Genomic DNA, 20,582 nt, shown 5'->3' on the forward strand with positions numbered 1-20,582 from the left:
CGTCCCTTTGATGGCATTTTACCTGCATGGTCCTTTTCAAGAACTTGAATATTTAACCACAACATGTAGGCCTAATGTTTAAAGTTGTGCTGCTATGTTGTTTCAACTTTCAAGGTGATGGTTTTATGTATCTCCCTGAGTAAACCACTAGAGGTCAGTATTTGTTAGCTGTTAAAGTTCAGTTAGTTGTCTGATGTTCACAAGTGGATATGATGGATTTTACAAGCAGCAGTTAATTGGAAAGCACGTACTGTGTAGGCATGTCAAACATATTATTAAACATAAATAAAAAACTATATTTATACAGATATGATTTCTTTTAACCTTTATTTAACTAGGCAAATCATTTAATTTAGAACAAATTATTATTTACAATGGCGGCCTACCCCGGTCAAACCCGGACGACGCTGGGCCAATTGTGCGCCACCCTATGGGAATCCGATCACGGCCAGATGTGATACACCCTGGATATAATCAAACCAATGGCTTTTCTTCATGAACAAGGGCACAATCTGTGCCCAATATAGTCTGTGAATCCGTTTTAGGTCTGAAATTCTATATGATCTATTATTCAAATAATAATCAAAACTGTAGTTATCTACATATCTCAGCAAGAGGCTGTGTCTGTGGATAGTGACATCACAGGGTACTTCTTCCTCATTCAAGTTCAACAGTGATATTGCAGTTATAACAGCTGAGGCATTCTGGAGTTGTCCTTCATATATGTACTGTATATATATATATACTTTTTTTTTATCTCAATTAGGAATCTGTTAAACTTAAGTGGTTTATGTTTTTTGTAAAAGTTGATAAAGAGGATATTAACATTAAACTTTGAGGAAGTACATGTATAACACAGAATGACTCCCTTGCTGTTTAAAGATGCCTTTTGGGTAAGTTCACTCAGTCTGCTACCATTGTCTTTTGATGTCCTGCGTTGGTGTGTGTAACTAGATATAACTAGACCGTCTACTGATAACTCATTTAAAATCTCTCTATCCAGAAATATTCGTATTTTGTTCATTCTCAACCATTTACAGACTTGAAAGTGTAGTGAGCCTTTTAAAGCAAACAGTGTTAGGTTTCTAAAATGTGACAATTGTCTGTCAGAATATGATGTCCACAGTAATAACATGCCAATGAAATTTGGAACTGAACTGGGTGCTGTGGGAAAGCTGGAAAGGTCTGGGTTCAACTCTTACTGCTAACCCCTTAGATATGCACTGTAGGATATGCACTGTAGGATATGCACTGTGCTTTCACCACAATTTCCACGTTTTAATCTGTTATATTCTGTTCAACTTGTGAGGTATCGTAGTATTTTTGCACAGGTGTTCCCTGAGGCGTTGGTTGCTATGGCTCCCTTCCTGCTCACGGTGGTTATGAATTTAGCCCTCTCATTGTCCAGATAGATTTGCATCCAAGGCAACAGTTGATAATCTACCTGTCATCTTCAGACATGAAAGAGAACATATTAAATTGGTTTCTATTATCCTGTCTGTAACTGAAGGTTGTTCAAAGTGAATATTCTATGGTCCTCTGGACAGTCCTCTGACTATATTGTCTGTTGTTTGTACTGTTTGTACTTTATGACGCAATGCACATTTCAGTGAAACGTAATATTAATTTTAAATGCTTTGGGGATTTCACCAGGTTCATATACCATGTTGTAAAGACACTAGACCCCCTTCTATGGGAACCAATCCCTAAACAAGTTCCAACTTCTGTGGAATCTAACTCTTCAGTATGTGCCACTAAATACAGAGAAAAACCACTGGGCAGTTTGAGTCAAACGTTTATTTTGTAACTATTGTTGTGTAACTGGATTACAACACATCTCTTTGTCTCTCTGTAGGGAGTTGATTTCACTAATCATCTGGGCTATGAGGTTCTGATTCAGAGACTATGTGATGGCAGGCGGATGTGCAAAGATGTGGAGGAACTGCTGAAGATGAGGTAGGGTTTCTCTGACGTCATTAAAACTTCATACAAAATGCATGCAGGGATGGTCAGCAGTGATTGCTCACTGAATCGGAATGTTCATACAACTCAGATTGGTCTACACTCTACAAAACACAGCACTTTTAAGTCTGCCTGTTTGTCTGTCTACAGGGCCATGGCAGAAGAGAGGTATGGGAAGGATCTGGTGACAATAGCACGTAAAACTGGGGGACAGACAGAGATCAGGTAAATGGCTGGTTACGTACATATATAGAGATGATATGTTTGGACAATTTCCATAATACCTACTATGCATAAGTTAGCCAAAGTGCTGTCATAACAGATACAAATAACATTGTGGGGGGGGGGGGGGGGGGGCGTTGGCCAAAATCAAATGTAATGTTCTTTTTTTCCTTTAAATAATTTGCCATAACCTGGCGTAGCGCGCCTGCTAATATGCCACAACCACTTCACAGGCAATATAATAGGTAGTCAATAGAATAATAGTGGTATTTTTAGAATATAAATGATAGAGTCAGGGTTCAGTAGTGGCACACAATGCCATTAAGTCACACATACTAGCCCTCGTGGAATCATTGCCACCAGAGAGAGAGAGAGAAAATGTGTGTGTGTGTGTGCATCCTCAATCCAGTTTCCTGTTCGCACAGTTAATCTTTACACCATTGCTAATAAGTCAGTCATGTGACATGGTAAAGTTGGACACAGAGAAGAGACCAGACAAGGAATCAGTGGTTAAGGATAAACATAATAATTTACTGAGAAACGGTAGCCGCAGGATCACAGTACACTTGAAAACTCACTCAGGAAACAAACGCACACAGTAAACAATTCAAGCTTCTGCAAAGGACAACAGAAAACACACCTCTTAACAGGGAAATCATTATCGCCTTGGGTCAGGTTCTTGTGTCTGGGCTTGTCGGACCGTGGTCTCAATACCCCATATCACAGAGTCCACAATGCGGGAGCTGGGGATGATGGGCCCGGAGTCCCTCTCCTAGTTAGAGGTATCGTGTTGGCGGGACAGGGCGCCTGCTTTCCGATTCTTGGATCCCGGGCGATAGGCTAGTGTGAAATCAAACCTATTAAAAAACAGAGCCCACCTAGCCTGGCGAGCGTTCAACCTCTTGAATGGAGACCAAGTTCTTAAGGGCCCACTTAACTGCCAAGAGCTCACAGTTGCCTACATCGTAGTTGCGTTCCGCTGGCGAGAACCACTTGGAGAGAAAGGCGCATGGGTGCAGTTTCTTGTCCTCTTCGTTCTGCTGTGAAAGGACCACCCCTGCTCCGGTGTCCGAGGCGTCCACTTCTACCACAAAGGGCCAGTAGGATCAGGAGGAACGAGGATGGGTCCAGAGGTGAAACATCCCTTGAGCTCTATGAATGCCCTGTCAACCTCGGGAGTCTAGCAAAACTGGTCTGGGACTTTAAAAAAATGATGTAACCTTTATTTAACTAGGCAAGTCAGTTAAGAACAAATTCTTATTTATAATGACGGCCTACCCCGGCCAAACCCGGACGACACTGGGCAAATTGACATGCGGGTTAGGACCGTGAGAGGCGCTGCCACTGCACCAAAGTTGCATATAAAACGCCTGTAAAAATTGTTTAACCCGAGGAACCGCTGGACCTGGTTGAGTGAGGTGGGACGGGGCCAGTCGGCGACCGCCTCAACCTTTTTGGGGTCCATTTGGATGCCTGTGGTAGAGATAATGTGATCCAGGAAGGACACTTGGGATACGTGGAACTCACACTTCTCTATCTTAACATATAGTTGGCTCTGCAGGAGGCATATCAGGACTTGGGGACGTGCAGTATGTGTTCTGGAAAGGTTTTGGAGAAGATCAGAATGTTGTTGAGGTAAACAAAGAGAAACCAATTCGAGTGTCATTGATCAATGCTTGAAAGACTGCCGGTGAGTTCGATAATTCGAAGGGCATGATTAAATACTCACAGTGTCCACTAGGGGTGTTAAAGGCAGTTTTCCACTCATCTCCCTGATTCTCACCAGATTTTAAGAGTTGTGGAGGTCCAGTTTGGTGAAGAATTGGGCCAACTCCAAGACGGTGGACATCAGGGGTAGGGGGTAACGATTCTTGATCGTAATCCAGTTCAGCCCTCTGTAATCGATGCAAGGACGCAGGACTCCATCCTTCTTACCCACAAAGAAGCCTGCAACAGCTAGGGATGTAGAGGGGCTAATGAAACCTGCCTCCAGCGACTCCCGGATGTAATTGTCCATGACTGCTGCTTCAGGGGTTGAGAGATAGTACAGACGTCCCTAGGTAGGTGCGGAGCTGGGTAGGAGTTCTATGGCAGTCATATGAACGATCTGGAAGAAGGGTGGCGGCTTGCCTCTTACTGCAGGCCTCCGGGAGGTCGAAGTATTCAGGAGGGAGAGTGGAGAAGTCTTGGACTTCAATGGATGCAGGAGGACATGGCGAGGCTCTTGGTGGAGGTCTTAGACATTTAGTCTGGCAGTCCTTACCCCAGTCTAGTAGGTGTCCCATGGACCAGGAGAATAGTGGGTTATGTAGTTCTAGCCAGGGGTACCCTAGGATAAGGGGGTTCTCGGGAGCAGTGATCAAAAAAAACTAAGAGTCTCTGAGTGTTTCACCCAAGCCTGCAGTAGGATGGCCTTGGTCTGATATTCCACCTGACCGGAGCAAATGGGCCATCTATCGAGGGCTTGAATCTGCAGAGGGATGGGACACTTCACGCAGGTGATTGGTAATTATCTGATGAAGTCCTGATCAATAAAATTATCTGTGGTCCCGGAGTCCACGAAGGCTTGAATCTGGTGCTGACGGTTGTCCCAGTGGAGGGTTGCGAGTAGTGACAGACGGTGACTGAGAGGTAGCTGCACAGCTCGTCAGGGTCTCCCGTTGTCCTGGCAAGCCCTGGCGTTTCCCATCAGCTCTGGACATGTAGCACGGAGATGGCCGAGACCTCCGCAGTAGAGGCGTCGCGCAGTAGAGCCGTCGCGAATGCGCCTGTCACGCACCTGTGGACTCAGACGTGTGGGTTCCAGCTGCATGGGCTCCTCCGTTCTGGGTTTGGGGGGCTTAAGGTGCTCAGGAAACCGAGATACTGGGGTGGAGTCAAAAAGGCGCTGTCTCATGCATTCGAGGCGGTTGTCGATCCTGATTGCCAGCATTATCAGGGACTCAAGGTCCTCTCCCAGTTCCCGAGAGGCCAGTTCATCCTTGGAGTTAGACACACCCTGGTGGAAAGCAGTTTCCAGGACCTCCGTATTCCACACACTCTCGGAGGCGAGGTTGTGGAACTCAATGGCGAAGTCAGCAACTGGTCTGGCCCCTTGGCAGATGTTGAACAGTCGGCTGGCCGCTTCTCTTCCGCCGACTGGGTGGTCGAAGACTTGTAACTCAGTGATGAAGGCTTATATGGAGCTGCAGGATGGTGGCTGCTGTTCCCACACCGCCATTGCCCACGCCAGGGCATTGCCCGAGAGTAGAGAGATGATGTAGGCGATCATGGTCGATCGGTGTGGAACGAGGAGGAGTGTAGCTCGAACACCAGAGAACACTGAATGAGGAAGGAACCCCTTGCATCCTCCCGGGTGGCCGTCATACCGCTCGGGGGCTGGGATCTTGGGTTCCCGGTGCAGGTTCCCTGGAGGAACTACGGCGACATCTGCAGCACTGGGCGATGAGACTTGGACATTGGCCCCTCTTGGGTTGAGGTTGGACTGTGGTTGGAGGGAGTTGGTAAGTGCCCGGAGGGTCTCTGATATTTGGGAGAGTTGTTCTTGCTGCGGCCCCAGCAGTGCTCCTTGGTGGGTTACAACATTCTTGATCTAACTGATCTCTGCTGGGTCCATGTTTGGTGCAGAAGCTTGCTGTGACGTGGTAAGGTTGGACCCAGGTGCAGAGAAGAGACCAAATGAGGAATCAGTGGTTAAGGATAAACATACTTTACTTTACTGAGAAACGGTAGCTGCAGGATCACAGTACACATGAAAAAACAAAAAACACTAAGTCTCAAAAACTCACTCAGGAAACGAACGCACACAGTAAACAATTCAAGCTTCTGCAAAGGACAACAGAAAACATACCTCTTTTAACAGGGAAATCATAATGAATAAATTGGACACACCAGAGTGTCGTTAATGTCTCTAGGACGGTCTCTGCTGCCCTCTGGTGACAGGTGGAACCATGACAAGTCATTGATATCTAGATACAGTTGAATGCAGTGATTTGGCAATCTGTTTATGCATACTGAGTTTAACTAGTATTTAGTATGCTACACTACCTGTTATTGATAAATGCATCATTCCTATTTTTTCAGCACTCTGAAAGCCTCCTTTGATCAACTTAAAACACGTAAGTTTATCCTGTCTACTGCATCTCTCACAACAAAGCCCAATGACAGTTTACTAAAATAACAGTTTTCTTTGACAGAAATTGAAAACATCGGGAATCTGCATATCCAGCTATCCGGAATGTTACGGGAAGAGATCAAGAAGATGGAAATATTCAGAGAGCGGCAGAAAGAACAGAGGAGAACGGTTTGAAATGTGTTATTGAGTGCTTATTTCATTTTGAAAATACATTTTGAAAAGCTGTATTTATGAGGTGCCAGTAAATTTCAACCATGTTGTTTATCCTCGTTCAGTTTGAGGGGATTATGGAGAAAGTTCAGAAGATGAAGGTGTCCTTATACAAGAAGACCATGGAGGTAGGCATACTATTTACTCAGGGAATTACATGCTTACTTAGTAAGTCAGCTTAAGTATAGAGCTACATACACAGAGGGTTATAGAACAGTCTGAAAGTGGGACTTTATCCACACGCTTAGAAAAAAAGGTATCTAGAATTTAAGGTTGCTTAGGATGTCCCCATAGGAGACAGGTGGCAGGTAGTCGAGCATTTAAGAGCATTGGGCCAGTAACTGAAAGGTCAGTGGTTTGAATCTCAGAGCAGACTAGGTGAAAAATCTGCCTACGTGCCCTTGAGCAAAGCACTTAACCATAATTGCTCCTATAAGTCACTGAATAAGAGCGGCTGCTAAATGACTTAAATGTAAAATGAGAATCCTTTGAAGAACCCTATTGGTTCCTGGTAGAACCCTTTTGGTTTCCATGTAGAACCCTTTCCACAGAGTGTTCTACATTGAACCCAAAAGGATTCCATCTGAAAACCAAAAGGGTTCTAGCTGGAACTAAAAAGGGTTCTCCTACGGGGACAGCCAAAGAACCCTTTTTAAGAGCGCAGTGTAAGAGTTCATACCCAGAAAAGAGGAAGGCTGACATTACACCCAGTAGACCTAGCTACCTCTCAGAGATGGGTGAGCTACCCAAGAGAGAACATACATCACAGTGCAATTCTGCAAGAGGAAGAGGGTAGGAAACAAAGTATAAACACACACACCCACACACCAACCACAGACTTTGGCCATATTATAGTGGGGAACTGGTAGGATAACACAGGCCTTGAAAATGAACATTTTGGTCTGCATCAATACGGATCTCACCTCTCATAGTCCCATGATTTATGCTCAATTATAAACCGGGTGATTTGAGCCCTGATGGCTGGTATATCAAACCGTATACTACGGGTATGACAAAAACATGTATTTTTTGCGGTCTAATTACGTTGGTAACCAGTTTATAAAATACTACTGACGCACCTCGGGGGTTTGTGGTATATGGTCAATATATCACAGTTAAGGGGCTGTATTCCAGGCACTCCGCGTTGTGTAGAGGGTAAGAACAGTCCTTAGCTGTGGTATAATGTCCACATATCACATCTCCTCGGGCCTTATTGCTCAAATATACATAAACTTGGGCCTATTTTCGTGAGTATCATTACAGTATCATAACATCCTGTATACAGTACCTTCGGAAAGTATTCAGACCCCTTGACTTCTAAAATTGATTAAATTGTTTTCTTTCCCTCATCAATCTACACACAATACCCCATAATGACAAAGAAATAAAAGTTTTTTACACATTTTTGCAAATGTATTAAAAATTAAAAACTGAAATATTACATTCACATAAGTATTTAGACCCTTTACTTGAAGAACCTTTGGCAGCGATTACAGCTTTGCGTATTCTTGGGTATGACGCTTGGCACACCTGTATTCGGGGAGTTTCTCCCATTCTTCTCAGCAGATCCTCTCAAGCTCTATCAGGTTGGATGGGGAGTTTGAGTTTAAGTTTGTTTATTTTTACAGGGACAGTGCACATTAATCAAGGTTTCAGTAAAAGTGCCGGTTTTAGCCAGCCGGCTAATTTTCAACCGCAGTCCCTGCACAGCTATTTTCAGGTGTCTCCAGAGATGTTCGATCGGGTTCATGTCCGGGCTCTGGCTGGGCCACTCAAGGACATTCAGAGACTTGTCCCAAAGCCACTCCTGCGTTGTCTTGGCTGTGTGCTTAGGGTCGTTAGGGTCTTGTTGGAAGGTGAACCTTCACCCCAGTCTAAGGTCCTGAGCACTCTGGAGCAGGTTTTCATCAAGGCCTTTCTCCCCCGATTGGCTGGGCGGCCAGCTCTATGAAGAGTCTTAGTGTCAAACTTCTTCCATTTAAGAATAGTGGAGACCACTTTGTTCTTGGGGACCTTCAATGTTGCAGAAATGTTTTTGTACCCTTCCCCAGATCTGTGCCTGTCTCAGAACTCTACAGACAATTACTTCAACCTCATGGCTTGGTTTTTGCTCTGACATACACTGTCAACTGTAGGACCTTATTTGACAGGTGTGTGCCTTTACAACTCATATCCAATCAATTGAATGTACTACAGGTGGACTCCAATCAAGTGGTAGAAACATCTCAAAGATGATCAGTGGAAACAGGATGCACCTGAGCTCAATTTCAAGTTTCATAGCAAAGCGTCTGAATACTGTTTTATATTTTAATACATTTGCAAAAAAATCTACAAACATGATTTCACTTTGTAATTATGGGGTATTGTGTGTAGATTGCTGAGGATATAATTTTTTATTTAATCGATTTTAGAATAAGGATGTAACGCAACAAAATGTTGAAAAAGTCAAGGGGTCTGAATACTTTCCGAAGGCACTGTATAACCCTATTCTCTATGCAAGCATTTACATACCGAATAGATAAGCTACATCATTAGGCTACTCTGTGGTGAGACAAGTGACAAGAGCCAATGGCAGAGTGGCATAAATGGAGCTAAAGCGGTGAAGACTGATTATCCTGTACAAGAAACAACCAATCTGAAGCCAGAAATACATATTGAGCTAAATGTTTGCTTAAACTGCGAAGTGAGGACTGCACCATTCGCCATTTTGACATTGCATACAGTTGCATACAGTTTAACAGAGATTCAAATTTGCTACAGGTTTTATTGATTGTTACATAAAACATGACACCACAGACCACTGTGGCTGCTTCAATGATGATTCCCTGAATGTCTCTTCTGTCCATCTCCAGTCTAAGAAGTCCTATGAGCAGAAATGTAAAGAAGCAGACGAGGCAGAGCAGCTTGCTGACAGGAGCACCACAGCCACAACACCAAAACAGTCTGAGAAGGTAAGACCACCTCCCCAAACCCTGGAACTATACAAACACACAGCCCCCAAGCAGTCTGAGAAGGTAACACCACCTCCCCAAACCCTGGAACTATACAAACACACAGCCTCCAAGCAGTCTGAGAAGGTAACACCACCTCCCCAAACCCTGGAACTATACAAACACACAGCCTCCAAGCAGTCTGAGAAGGTAACACCACCTCCCCAAACCCTGGAACTATACAAACACACAGCCTCCAAGCAGTCTGAGAAGGTAACACCACCTCCCCAAACCCTGGAACTATACAAACACACAGCCTCCAAGCAGTCTGAGAAGGTAATACCACCTCCCCAAACCCTGGAACTATACAAACACACAGCCTCCAAGCAGTCTGAGAAGGTAACACCACCTCCCCAAACCCTGGAACTATACAAACACACAGCCCCCAAGCAGTCTGAGAAGGTAACACCACCTCCCCAAACCCTGGAACTATACAAACACACAGCCTCCAAGCAGTCTGAGAAGGTAACACCACCTCCCCAAACCCTGGAACTATACAAACACACAGCCTCCAAGCAGTCTGAGAAGGTAACACCACCTCCCCAAAACCTGGAACTATACAAACACACAGCCTCCAAGCAGTCTGAGAAGGTAATACCACCTCCCCAAACCCTGGAACTATACAAACACACAGCCTCCAAGCAGTCTGAGAAGGTAACACCACCTCCCCAAACCCTGGAACTATACAAACACACAGCCTCCAAGCAGTCTGAGAAGGTAACACCACCTCCCCAAAACCTGGAACTATACAAACACACAGCCTCCAAGCAGTCTGAGAAGGTAACACCACCTCCCCAAACCCTGGAACTATACAAACACACAGCCCCCAAGCAGTCTGAGAAAGTATTGTAATCCCCCATACCTGGAATTACACACACACAGCCACAACACCAAACCAGTCTGAGAAGGTAACACCACCTCCCCAAAACCTGGAACTATACAAACACACAGCCTCCAAGCAGTCTGAGAAGGTAATACCACCTCCCCAAACCCTGGAACTATACAAACACACAGCCTCCAAGCAGTCTGAGAAGGTAACACCACCTCCCCAAACCCTGGAACTATACAAACACACAGCCTCCAAGCAGTCTGAGAAGGTAACACCACCTCCCCAAAACCTGGAACTATACAAACACACAGCCTCCAAGCAGTCTGAGAAGGTAACACCACCTCCCCAAACCCTGGAACTATACAAACACACAGCCCCCAAGCAGTCTGAGAAAGTATTGTAATCCCCCATACCTGGAATTACACACACACAGCCACAACACCAAACCAGTCTGAGAAGGTAACACCACTGCCAACCCTGCAATTATATACATGTAATACACCTAGTTATTCAGTGCATTCAGAAAGTATTCAGACCCCTTCACTTTTTCCACATTTAGTTACGTTACAGCCTTATTCTAAAATTGATTAAATTATATTTTTTTACTCATCAGTCTCTACACAATAACCCATAATGACAAAGCGAAAACAGGTTTTCATAAAATGTTTGCAAATGTGTTAAAAATAAAAATAGAAATACCTTATTTACATAAGTATTCAGACCCTTTGCTATGAGACTCGAAATTGAGCTCAAGTGCATCATGTTTCCATTGATCATCCATTGAGATGTTCCTACAACTAGATTGGCGTTCACCTGTGGTAAATTCAACTGATTGATTTGACATGATTTGGAAAGGCACACACCTGTCTATATAAGGTCCCTCAGTTGACAGTGTATGTCAGAGCAAAAACCAAGCCATGAGGTCGAAGGAATTTTCCTTAGAGCTCTGAGACAGGATTGTGTCGAGGCACAGATCTGGGGAAGGGTACAAAAACAATTCTGCAGCATTGACGGTCCCCAAGAACACAGTGGCTTCCATCATTCTTAAATGGAAGAAGTTTGGAACCACCAAGACTCTTCCTAGAGCTGGCCGCCCAGTCAAACTGAGCAATCGGGGGAGAAAGGCCTTGGTCCGGAAGGTGACCAAGAACCCGATGGTCACGCTGACAGAGCTCCAGAGTTCCTCTGTGGAGATGGGAGAACCTTCCAGAAGGACAACCAGCGCTGTAGCACTCCACCAAGCAGGCCTTTATGGTAGAATGCCCAGACGGACGCCACTCCTCAGTAAAAGGCACACGACAGCCCACTTGGAGTTTGCAAAAAGCCACCTAAAGGACTCTCAGACCATGAAAAACAAGATTCAACAAGATTCTCTGGTCTGATGAAACCAAGATTGAACTCTTTGGCCTGAATGCCAAGCGTCACATCTGGAGGAATCCTGGCACCATCCCTACAATGAAGCAGGGTGGTGGCAGCATCATGCTGTGGGGATGTTTTTCAGCGGCAGGGACTGGGAGACTAGTCAGGATCGAGGGAAAGATGAACGGCGCAAAGTACAGAGAGATACTTGATGATAACCTGCCCTAGAGTGCTCAGGACCTCAAACTGGGGCAAAGGTTCACCATCGAACAGGACAACCCTAAGCCCAAAGCCAAGATAATGCAGGAGTGGCTTCGGGACAAGTCTCTGAATGTCCTTGAGTGGGCCCAGGCAGAGCCCGGCCTTGAACCCAATCGAACATCTTTGGAGAGACCTGGAAATAGCTGTACAGCGACGCTCCCCATCCAACCTGACAGAGCTTGAAAGGATCTGCAGAGAAGAATGGGAGAAACTCCCCAAATACAGGTGTGCCAAGCTTGTAGAGTCATACCCAAGAAGAGTCTGAGTCTGTGATCACTACCAAAGGTGCTGCAACAAAGTCCTGAGTAAAGGGTCTGAATAGTAATGTTATTTTTTATAAATTTGCAAAAAAGAGTGAAAAAAACTGTTTTGCTTTGTCATTATGGGGTATTGTGTGTAGAATCCATTTTAGAATAAGGCTGTAACGTAACAACATGTGCAAAAGTCTGAATACTTAGTTATAGTTATTGTTGTGCTACTCCAACTCAATTTCTCAGTATCAGAGAAGGCTATGAAACAGTTCCCTTTGTTACTGTTTTCCTACTACAAGTAAAACAGTGGTATAGTGGAGGAAAACGCAAATAAACGCAATCTACCCACTTTTGTCTTTTGCCCAACAGTTCATCCACCTTTTGCAGAAACATGCACTGAAATAATAGGAAGTGTTACTTTATTCACCACGACCAGCGAGCAGTTTACACCTCTTTTTTTCTTCTTTTTTTGTAAACTAGACTGGTTCTGTGAGTCTATGAGTTGGTTATAATGCAAGGCATTTACAATTGAATGTCAATGAAATGATGGCAATTCCTGGAATTGAGTTATCTATTTATTAGAAAGGTTTGTTCTGTGTGCGTTCTGAAAATGGAGGTTTGTAGAGGAACAGAGAGTCTGGAGAGTAAAGAGAACACATCCTGATATTTTCTTCTAAAGGAGAACTGTCTCTTCTATTTTTTTGTTTAGCAGTCACGTTTTGATTCAGAGCATGACCAGTTCCTCTACTGCTGTCTTTTTCAGGTACAACACAAGGCCAAGCAATGCAGACAAGCCGTCACTGAAGCAGGTCTGAATCATACCATACAATATACTGTACTTTTCTTTGTTGGTGATAATATCAATGGATGAATGAATCAATGAATCTGTAAATCCATTACAAATATATTATCATTGATCTGATTATTTAAAAAACATGTATTTATTATTGTAATCCAAGTAAAGAAGACTGCTTTAGTAAAGTATTCCCTAACCTATATTGTGCTCCACCTGTACAGAGAAACAATACATGTTGAATGTAGAGCAGCTGGAGAGAGTTCGTCAGGACTGGGAGGGAACACACAAGGGCACATGTGAGGTTAGAGCTCTCTGTTACACAGCAACAACTTTTCACATTGCACCCACCCACAACTGTTACTAGCCCTAATAAGACCTCACACCATAGCACACCACACCCCCTTCCGCAGTATGTCTGAGTAGGCCTATATTTCTCAGTATAATACCCCCCTGTGGCTTATGTACATACATCCAGAATAGAGTACACTGTTAGAACAAAAAGGTGCTATCTAGAACCTAAAAGGGTTCTTCGGCTTTCCCCGTAGGAGAACCCTTTGAAGATGCCTTTTTGGTTCTAGGTAGAACCCTTTTTGGTTCCATGTAGAACCCTTTACTCAGAAAGTTCTACACGGAACCAAAAAAGGTTATCCTATGTGTCACGATCGTCGTAAGAAGCGGACCAAAGCGCAGCGTGGTTTGAATACATTCTTCAATATTTAATGAAGAACACTTAAACAAACTTACAAAACAAAACGAATAAGACGAACGTGACCGCTATATAAACAATGTGCTAACATGCAACATAACATGACAATAACCCACAACCCACAATACAAAACAGGCTACCTAAATATGGTTCCCAATCAGAGACAACGCAAAACACCTGTCTCTGATTGAGAACCATTTCAGGCCAAACACATAGAAATATACAAACCAGACATACAACATAGAATGCCCACACAGATTACACCCTGACCAACCAAAACATAAACATACAAAGCAAACTCTGGTCAGGGCGTGACAGTACCCCCACCCCCAAGGTGCGGACTCCGGCCGCAAAACCTGAACCTATAGGGGAGGGTCTGGGTGGGCATCTATCCGCGGTGGCGGCTCTGGCGCTGGACGTGGCCCCCACTCCACCATAGTCAATCCCCGCTTCCGTGGCCTCCTAGGAACGGCGACCCTCCTAAATGAACCCACTCCACTGAGGGGCGCCTCTGGACTGAGGGGCAGCTCCGGACTGAGGGGCAGCTCCGGACTGAGGGGCAGCTCCGGACTGAGGGGCAGCTCAGGACTGAAGGGCAGCTCCGGATTGAAGGGCAGCTCCGGACTGAGGGGCAGCTCAGGATTGAAGGGCAGCTCCGGACTGAAGGGCAGCTCCGGATTGAAGGGCAGCTCCGGACTGAGGGGCAGCTCCGGACTGAGGGGCAGCTCCGGACTGAGGGGCAGCTCAGGACTGAAGGGCAGCTCATGACTGAGGGGTAGCTCATGACTGAGGGGTAGCTCATGACTGAGGGGCAGCTCATGACTGAAGGGTAGCTCATGACTGAGGGGTAGCTCATGACTGAGGGGTAGCTCATGACTGAGGGGTAGCTCATGACTGAAGGGCAGCTCCTGACTGGCGGGCGGCTCTGGCGGCTCCTGACTGGCGGGCAGCTCTGGCGGCTCCTGACGGCTCCTGACTGGCGGGGTGCTCTGGCAGCTCCTGACTGGCGGGCGGCTCTGGCGGCTCCTGACTAGCGGACGGCTCTAGCTGCTCAGGACAGACGGGCAGCTCTAGCGGCTCAGGACAGACGGGCGGCTCTAGCGGCTCAGGACAGACGGGCGGCTCAGACGGCTCTGGGCAGACGGGCGGCTCAGACGGCGCTGGGCAGACGTGCAGCTCAGACGGCGCTGGACAGACGGGCAGCTCAGACGGCGCTGGGCAGACGGGCAGCTCAGGCTTGCCGAGGCGCACTGTAGGCCTGGTGCGTGGTGCCGGAACTGGTGGTACCGGGCTGGGGACACGCACCACTGGGCGAGTGCGGGGAGCAGGAACAGGGCATACTGGACCCTGGAGGCGCACAGTAGGCCTGGTGCGTGGTGCCGGAACTGGTGGTACCGGGCTGGGAACACGCACCACTGGGTGAGTGCGGGGAGCAGGAACAGGGCATACTGGACCCTGGATACGCACAGTAAGCCTGGTGCGTGGTGCCGGAACTGGTGGTACCGGACTGGGGACACGCACCACTGGGCGAGTGCGGGGAGGAGGAACAGGGCTTACAGGGCTCTGGAGACGCACAGGAAGTCTGGTGCGTGGTGTTGGCACTGGTGGTACCGGACTGGGGACACGCACCACTGGGCGAGTGCGGGGAGGAGGAACAGGGCTTACAGGGCTCTGGAGACGCACAGGAAGCCTGGTGCGTGGTGTTGGCACTGGTGGTACTGGATAGACCGGACCGTGAAGACGCACTGGAGGTCTCGAGCTAATGGCCTGCACAACCCGTCCTGGCTGGATGGTAACTCTAGCTTGGCACGTGTGGGGCGCAGGCACAGGACGCACTGGGCTGTGCAGACATACGGGAGTCACAGTGCGCAACGCCGGCGCAGGATATCCTGGACCGAGGAGACCCACTGGCTGTCTGGAAAGCAGGGCTGGCACCATCTTCCCTGGCTGGATCCTCACCCTAGCTCGGCAGATGCGGGGAGCTGGGATGTAGCGCACCGGGCTAAGCAGGCATACTGGAGACACGTTCTACCGCATAACACGGTGCCTGACCAGTATGAAGCTCTCTCTCTCCATAGTAAGCACGGGGAGTTGGCGCAGGTCTCTTACCTGGCTTCGCCACACTCCCCATGTGCCCCCCCCCCCCCAAGACATTTAGAATGCCCACACAGATTACACCCTGACCAACCAAAACATAAAACATGCAAAGCAAACTCTGGTCAGCTGAAGAACCCTTTTAGGTTCTAGATAGCACCTTTTTGTTCTAACAGTGTAGTCTATACCTCTCAAAGCACAAAATTGAATGTTACCGATTGAGCAGGTAGGCCTGATGATTCAGCTATTACAGTAGCTTGTGAAGCTATTTAGAGCCTGGTTACGCCTGGTTAGCCTCCTTAATGTATGCAGTCGCTTTTGAGACAGATTGTATACTTAACAAAAATATAAACATAACATGCAACAATTTCATTTATTTTACTGAGTTACAGTTCATATAAGGAAATCAGTCAATTTAAATACATTTATTAGGCACTAATCTATGGATTTCAAATGACTGCGAATACAGATATGCATCTGTTGGTCACAGATATCTTTAAAAAAAATGGGCCTCAGGATCTCATCATGGTATTTTTTTTCCTTTCAAATTGTCTTTAGCTTATTCCTGCCCGTACCATAACTCCACCGCCACCATGAGGCACTCTGTTCACAACGTTGATATCAGCAAACCCTCATGACAACATACACATTGTCTGCAGTTGTGAGGCCGGTTGGACGTACTGCCTAGTTCTCTAAAACGACGTTGGAGGTGGCTTACGATAGATAAATGAACATTCACTTTTCTGGTAACAGTTCTGGTGGACATTCCTGCAGTCAGCATGCCAATTGCACGCTCCCTCAAAACTTGAGACATCTGTGGCATTGTGTTGTGTGACAAAACTACACATTTTAGAGTGGCCTTTTATTGTCCCCAGCACAAGGTGCACCTATGTAATGAGCATGCTGTTTAATCAGCTTCTTGATATGCCACACCTGTCAGGTGGATGGATTATCTTGGCAAAGCAGAAATGCTCACTAACAGGGATGTTAACAAATTTGTGCTCAAAATTTGAGAGAAATACGTTTTTTTGTGTGTATGGAACATTTCTGGGATCTCATGTAACATGGGACCAACACTTTACGTTACATTTATATTTTTGTTCAGTGTGTATATGTAGGGATAGATGATTAAGGGTTTGTACTGTATGTGTGTCTCTGCTGTTACAGGTGTTTCAGAAGCAGGAGGTGGACCGCATCACTATCCTGAGGTGTGCCCTCTGGGACCACTGTAATCACTTCTCTGTGCAATGTGTCAAAGACGACGAGGTGAGCTCAACAATGACCACACTTCAGATGATAAGCAAATGGATTATGGATGGGTCCATGAACTGCTGTCTACATTAAACTCTATTAGTACCAGTACTACACTGCCTAACATGCAATGTATCTGGTGATCAACTGAAATGGATCCTATTTGTCAACCAGAACAATTTTAAATCAATGAAGCTTCTTTGAAGACTGAGCATGAATATGAGAAATGTTTTTTTGCAGTTTTACGAGGAGGTGAGGAATATTCTGGAGACGTGTGACATCACAGCAGATAACAACTGTTTCATAGAGATGAAGACAACAGGTTCAAGTCCACCAGGTAAGAGCTCACTGAATACAGGACAGAGCGTGAAGGGCCAGGGTTGCTGTCAACATTGGCACCAATGGCGAACACTTCTTAGAGTAATTGTAACAGGTTTGTACTGTGTGTGTCTCTGCTTTTCAAGTGTAACAGTTCCTCTGAATAACATTTGCCATTTGAAATATTATATGCAATACACCTCTATTGGCTATGCTTCATTTCTGTGGACTTCCATCCTCTTCTCTCTAGACCCCGTTGTGTTTGAGAACTATTATGAGAGGGAGCCATCGCCAATGGGCGACAACAACGGCAGCGCTCGCTTTGGAGGGGGAGGGGTCAGGAAAAGGTCAGCTGGCAGAACTTGGGACTCGTAGGGGCAGTTTCCTGAAGACAATCGAGGAGTAGGCTAAATTGTGTCCAGGAAACCACCCCATAGTGTTTCTGCGAAACAAGCTCTATCACTTTGTAACACTGGAATAACAGTTGAATGCATAGGAATTCTAATATGGACATTGTATCACTACATTCTCATAGCTATACATCAACACATTCATATATATTTGAGAATGTGACATGAAAAATATTTTTGCAGATTCTCCAATATTCTGCCACGAAACTCTGGTTCAAAGATGAGTATCAGTGAGGGTTCAACTTCCGAGCCAGCGGCGCCACCTGTTGGTCAAACAGTGCCTGAGAGTTCAGATGGAGTGTATGCATCCATACCTGGCTTCCAGTCTGCAGCTGCAGCGGCCCTGCCTGCAGTGACAACCAATGAGGATGATGATGATGATACCTTCATGGTGTTCTATGACTACTCTGCACAGGTGAAACCTGCACACATGGTTACAGGTGTCAAGTTACAGGTGAAACCTGCACACACGGTTACAGGTGTCAAGTTACAGGTGAAACCTGCACACACGGTTACAGGTGTCAAGTTACAGGTGAAACCTGCACACACGGTTACAGGTGTCAAGTTACAGGTGAAACCTGCACACATTGTTACATGTGTCAAGTTACAGACGTCATTACAAAACTCTGTGATGCATCTGACATGAAATATAACTAGTTGAGATATTGATGGATCATGTTTACATAAACGTTTCCACTGATCTGTATTATACTGTATGTATGTACAGTAATTCAAAGCCTCATACTTCTATTACGAACAATGTGTTCCCTGTGCTCCCAGGACCCAGATGAGCTGTCAGTGTCTAAAGGGGATGTGGTGTTGGTGATAGAACAGAGTGAAGACGGCTGGTGGACAGTGGAGAGAAACGGACAGGTTGGGCTGGTACCTGGCTCCTACCTGGCCAAAGTTTAGACAGAGTCACACACACATTCATGCATGTACATGGACATACACACACGCACACACTCATGTACACAGGTACACGGATTCACACACACATACTCACACACATACTCATGCACAATCACCCATACATACTGTAGTCTTCAAAACCTTACTATGTGGACCCCCTTTCTGCTTCTTACTCAGATGTTCTGATCCTTCGTTCAAGACTTCAGAGTAATAGATTCTCCAGCAGTAGAGATGACTCACTGAACTGACTTGGAACATAACTGTGTGTTTCCTAATAACTATTAGGCTATGCTGCACCAGAGAATGTCAGGCTTTTCACCCAACAGGCCTACTGCATACATACAGTTCTGTGAAAAACTATTCGCCCCCTTTCAAATTTTCTCTACTTTTGCAAATGTTTTATTCTGAATTTTATCAGATCTTCAACCAAAACCAAATAATAGATAAAGGGAACCTAAAGGAACAAATAACACAACAATTGTATACTTATTTCATTTATTTCATAAACAAATTTATGCAACACCCAATCCCCCTGTGTGAAAAAGTAATTGCCCCCTTACACTCAATAACTGGTTGTGCCACCTTTAGCTGCAATGACTGCAACCAAATGCTTCCTGTAGTTGTTGATCAGTCTCTCACATCGCTGTGGAGGAATTTTGTCCCACTCTTCCATGCAGAACTGCTTTAGCTCACAGACGTGTGGGTTTTCAAGCATGAACTTCTCGTTTCAAGACCTGCCACATCATCTCAATTGGGATTAGATCTGGACTTTGACGAGGTCATTCCAAAACACATTTGTTGCTTTTTAGCTCTTTTCATGTAGACTTGTGTTTTGGATCATTGTCTTGCTGCATAACCTAGATGCAGCTCACAGACGGATGGCCTGACATTCTCCTGTAGAATTCTGATACAGACCAGAATTCATGGTTCCTTCTATTAAGTCAACTCGTCCAGGTCCTGAGGCAGCAAAGCATCCCCAAACCATCACACTACCACCATATTTGACCGTGGGTATAAGGCTCTTACTGTAGAATGCAGTGTTTGGATTTCACTAGACACAATGGAACCCATGTCATCCAAAAAGTTATACTTTTGACTCATCTGTCCATAGAACATTCAAGAGTCTTGATGATCATGCATGTGCTTTTTGGCAAACTTGAATCAACTTTTTGGATGATATAGACCCCATTTTTTTTTTGTTTTGGAATGGCCTAGTCAAAGTCCAGACCTAATCCCAATTTTGATATTGTGGCAGGACTTGAAACAAGCAGTTCATGCTTGAAAACCCACAAATGTCACTGAGTTAAAGCAGTACTGCTTGCAAGAGTGGGCCAACATTCCTCCACAGTGATGTGAGACTGATCAACTACAAGAAGCATTTGGTTGCAGTCATTGCAGCTACAGGTGGCACAAACAGTTACTGAGCGTTGGGGGGCAATTACTTTTTCACACAGGGGAATTGGGTGTTGTATAACTTTATTCATGAAATAAGTAAAATAAATACTAATTTGTTGTCATTTGTAAACTCCGGCCCTTTAATCTAATATTAGGTTTTGGTTGAAGATCTGAAAACATTCAGTATCAAAAATATGAAAAAGTAATAATCAGAAAGTGGGCAAATACTTTTTCACAACACTGTAGGGAATCTCAGATACCATACAGAAAACTAATCAAACTTTAAACTGTATCAATTGTAAATATGTGTGAGGATAAAATAACTGCACTGGTCTACACCAACCTGAGAAGTGATCTACAAGAGAAAGTAGAAGAGTATCTGAATCAAGACCAACAGCTGTACTGTATTTGATGTGATATTTGATTAATAAAATATGTCTTGTTTACTTTGAAGTTTCCTTAGTTTTGATACATTGAAAAG

General features: G+C 45.3%; 1 protein-coding gene across 1 annotated transcript; it reads left to right on the forward strand.

The window, feature by feature from the left end:
* Positions 1 to 561: 561 nt before the first annotated feature.
* LOC129854493 (proline-serine-threonine phosphatase-interacting protein 1-like) lies at positions 562 to 20,547 on the forward strand. The gene is made up of 14 exons (XM_055921590.1): positions 562 to 893; positions 1,856 to 1,956; positions 2,113 to 2,187; positions 6,268 to 6,302; positions 6,381 to 6,487; positions 6,595 to 6,657; positions 9,382 to 9,480; positions 12,983 to 13,028; positions 13,237 to 13,316; positions 16,983 to 17,081; positions 17,307 to 17,403; positions 17,635 to 17,731; positions 17,978 to 18,209; positions 18,575 to 20,547. Exons 1-14 carry the CDS (start codon positions 861 to 863, stop codon positions 18,704 to 18,706), a joined length of 1,296 nt encoding a protein of 431 aa, XP_055777565.1. The 5' UTR covers positions 562 to 860; the 3' UTR covers positions 18,707 to 20,547.
* Positions 20,548 to 20,582: the final 35 nt, after the last annotated feature.

The sequence above is a fragment of the Salvelinus fontinalis genome, chromosome 4 (genome assembly GCF_029448725.1).
Source record: "Salvelinus fontinalis isolate EN_2023a chromosome 4, ASM2944872v1, whole genome shotgun sequence".
Classification (NCBI taxonomy): domain Eukaryota; kingdom Metazoa; phylum Chordata; class Actinopteri; order Salmoniformes; family Salmonidae; genus Salvelinus; species Salvelinus fontinalis.

Coding starts and splice junctions, on each gene's coding strand:
- LOC129854493 (XM_055921590.1), top strand. CDS start 861: ATGACTCCCTTGCTGTTTAAAGATGCCTTTTGG. Junction 894..1,855: donor TGTTTAAAGATGCCTTTTGG/GTAAGTTCACTC, acceptor GTCTCTCTGTAG/GGAGTTGATTTCACTAATCA. Junction 13,029..13,236: donor ACAAGCCGTCACTGAAGCAG/GTCTGAATCATA, acceptor CCACCTGTACAG/AGAAACAATACATGTTGAAT.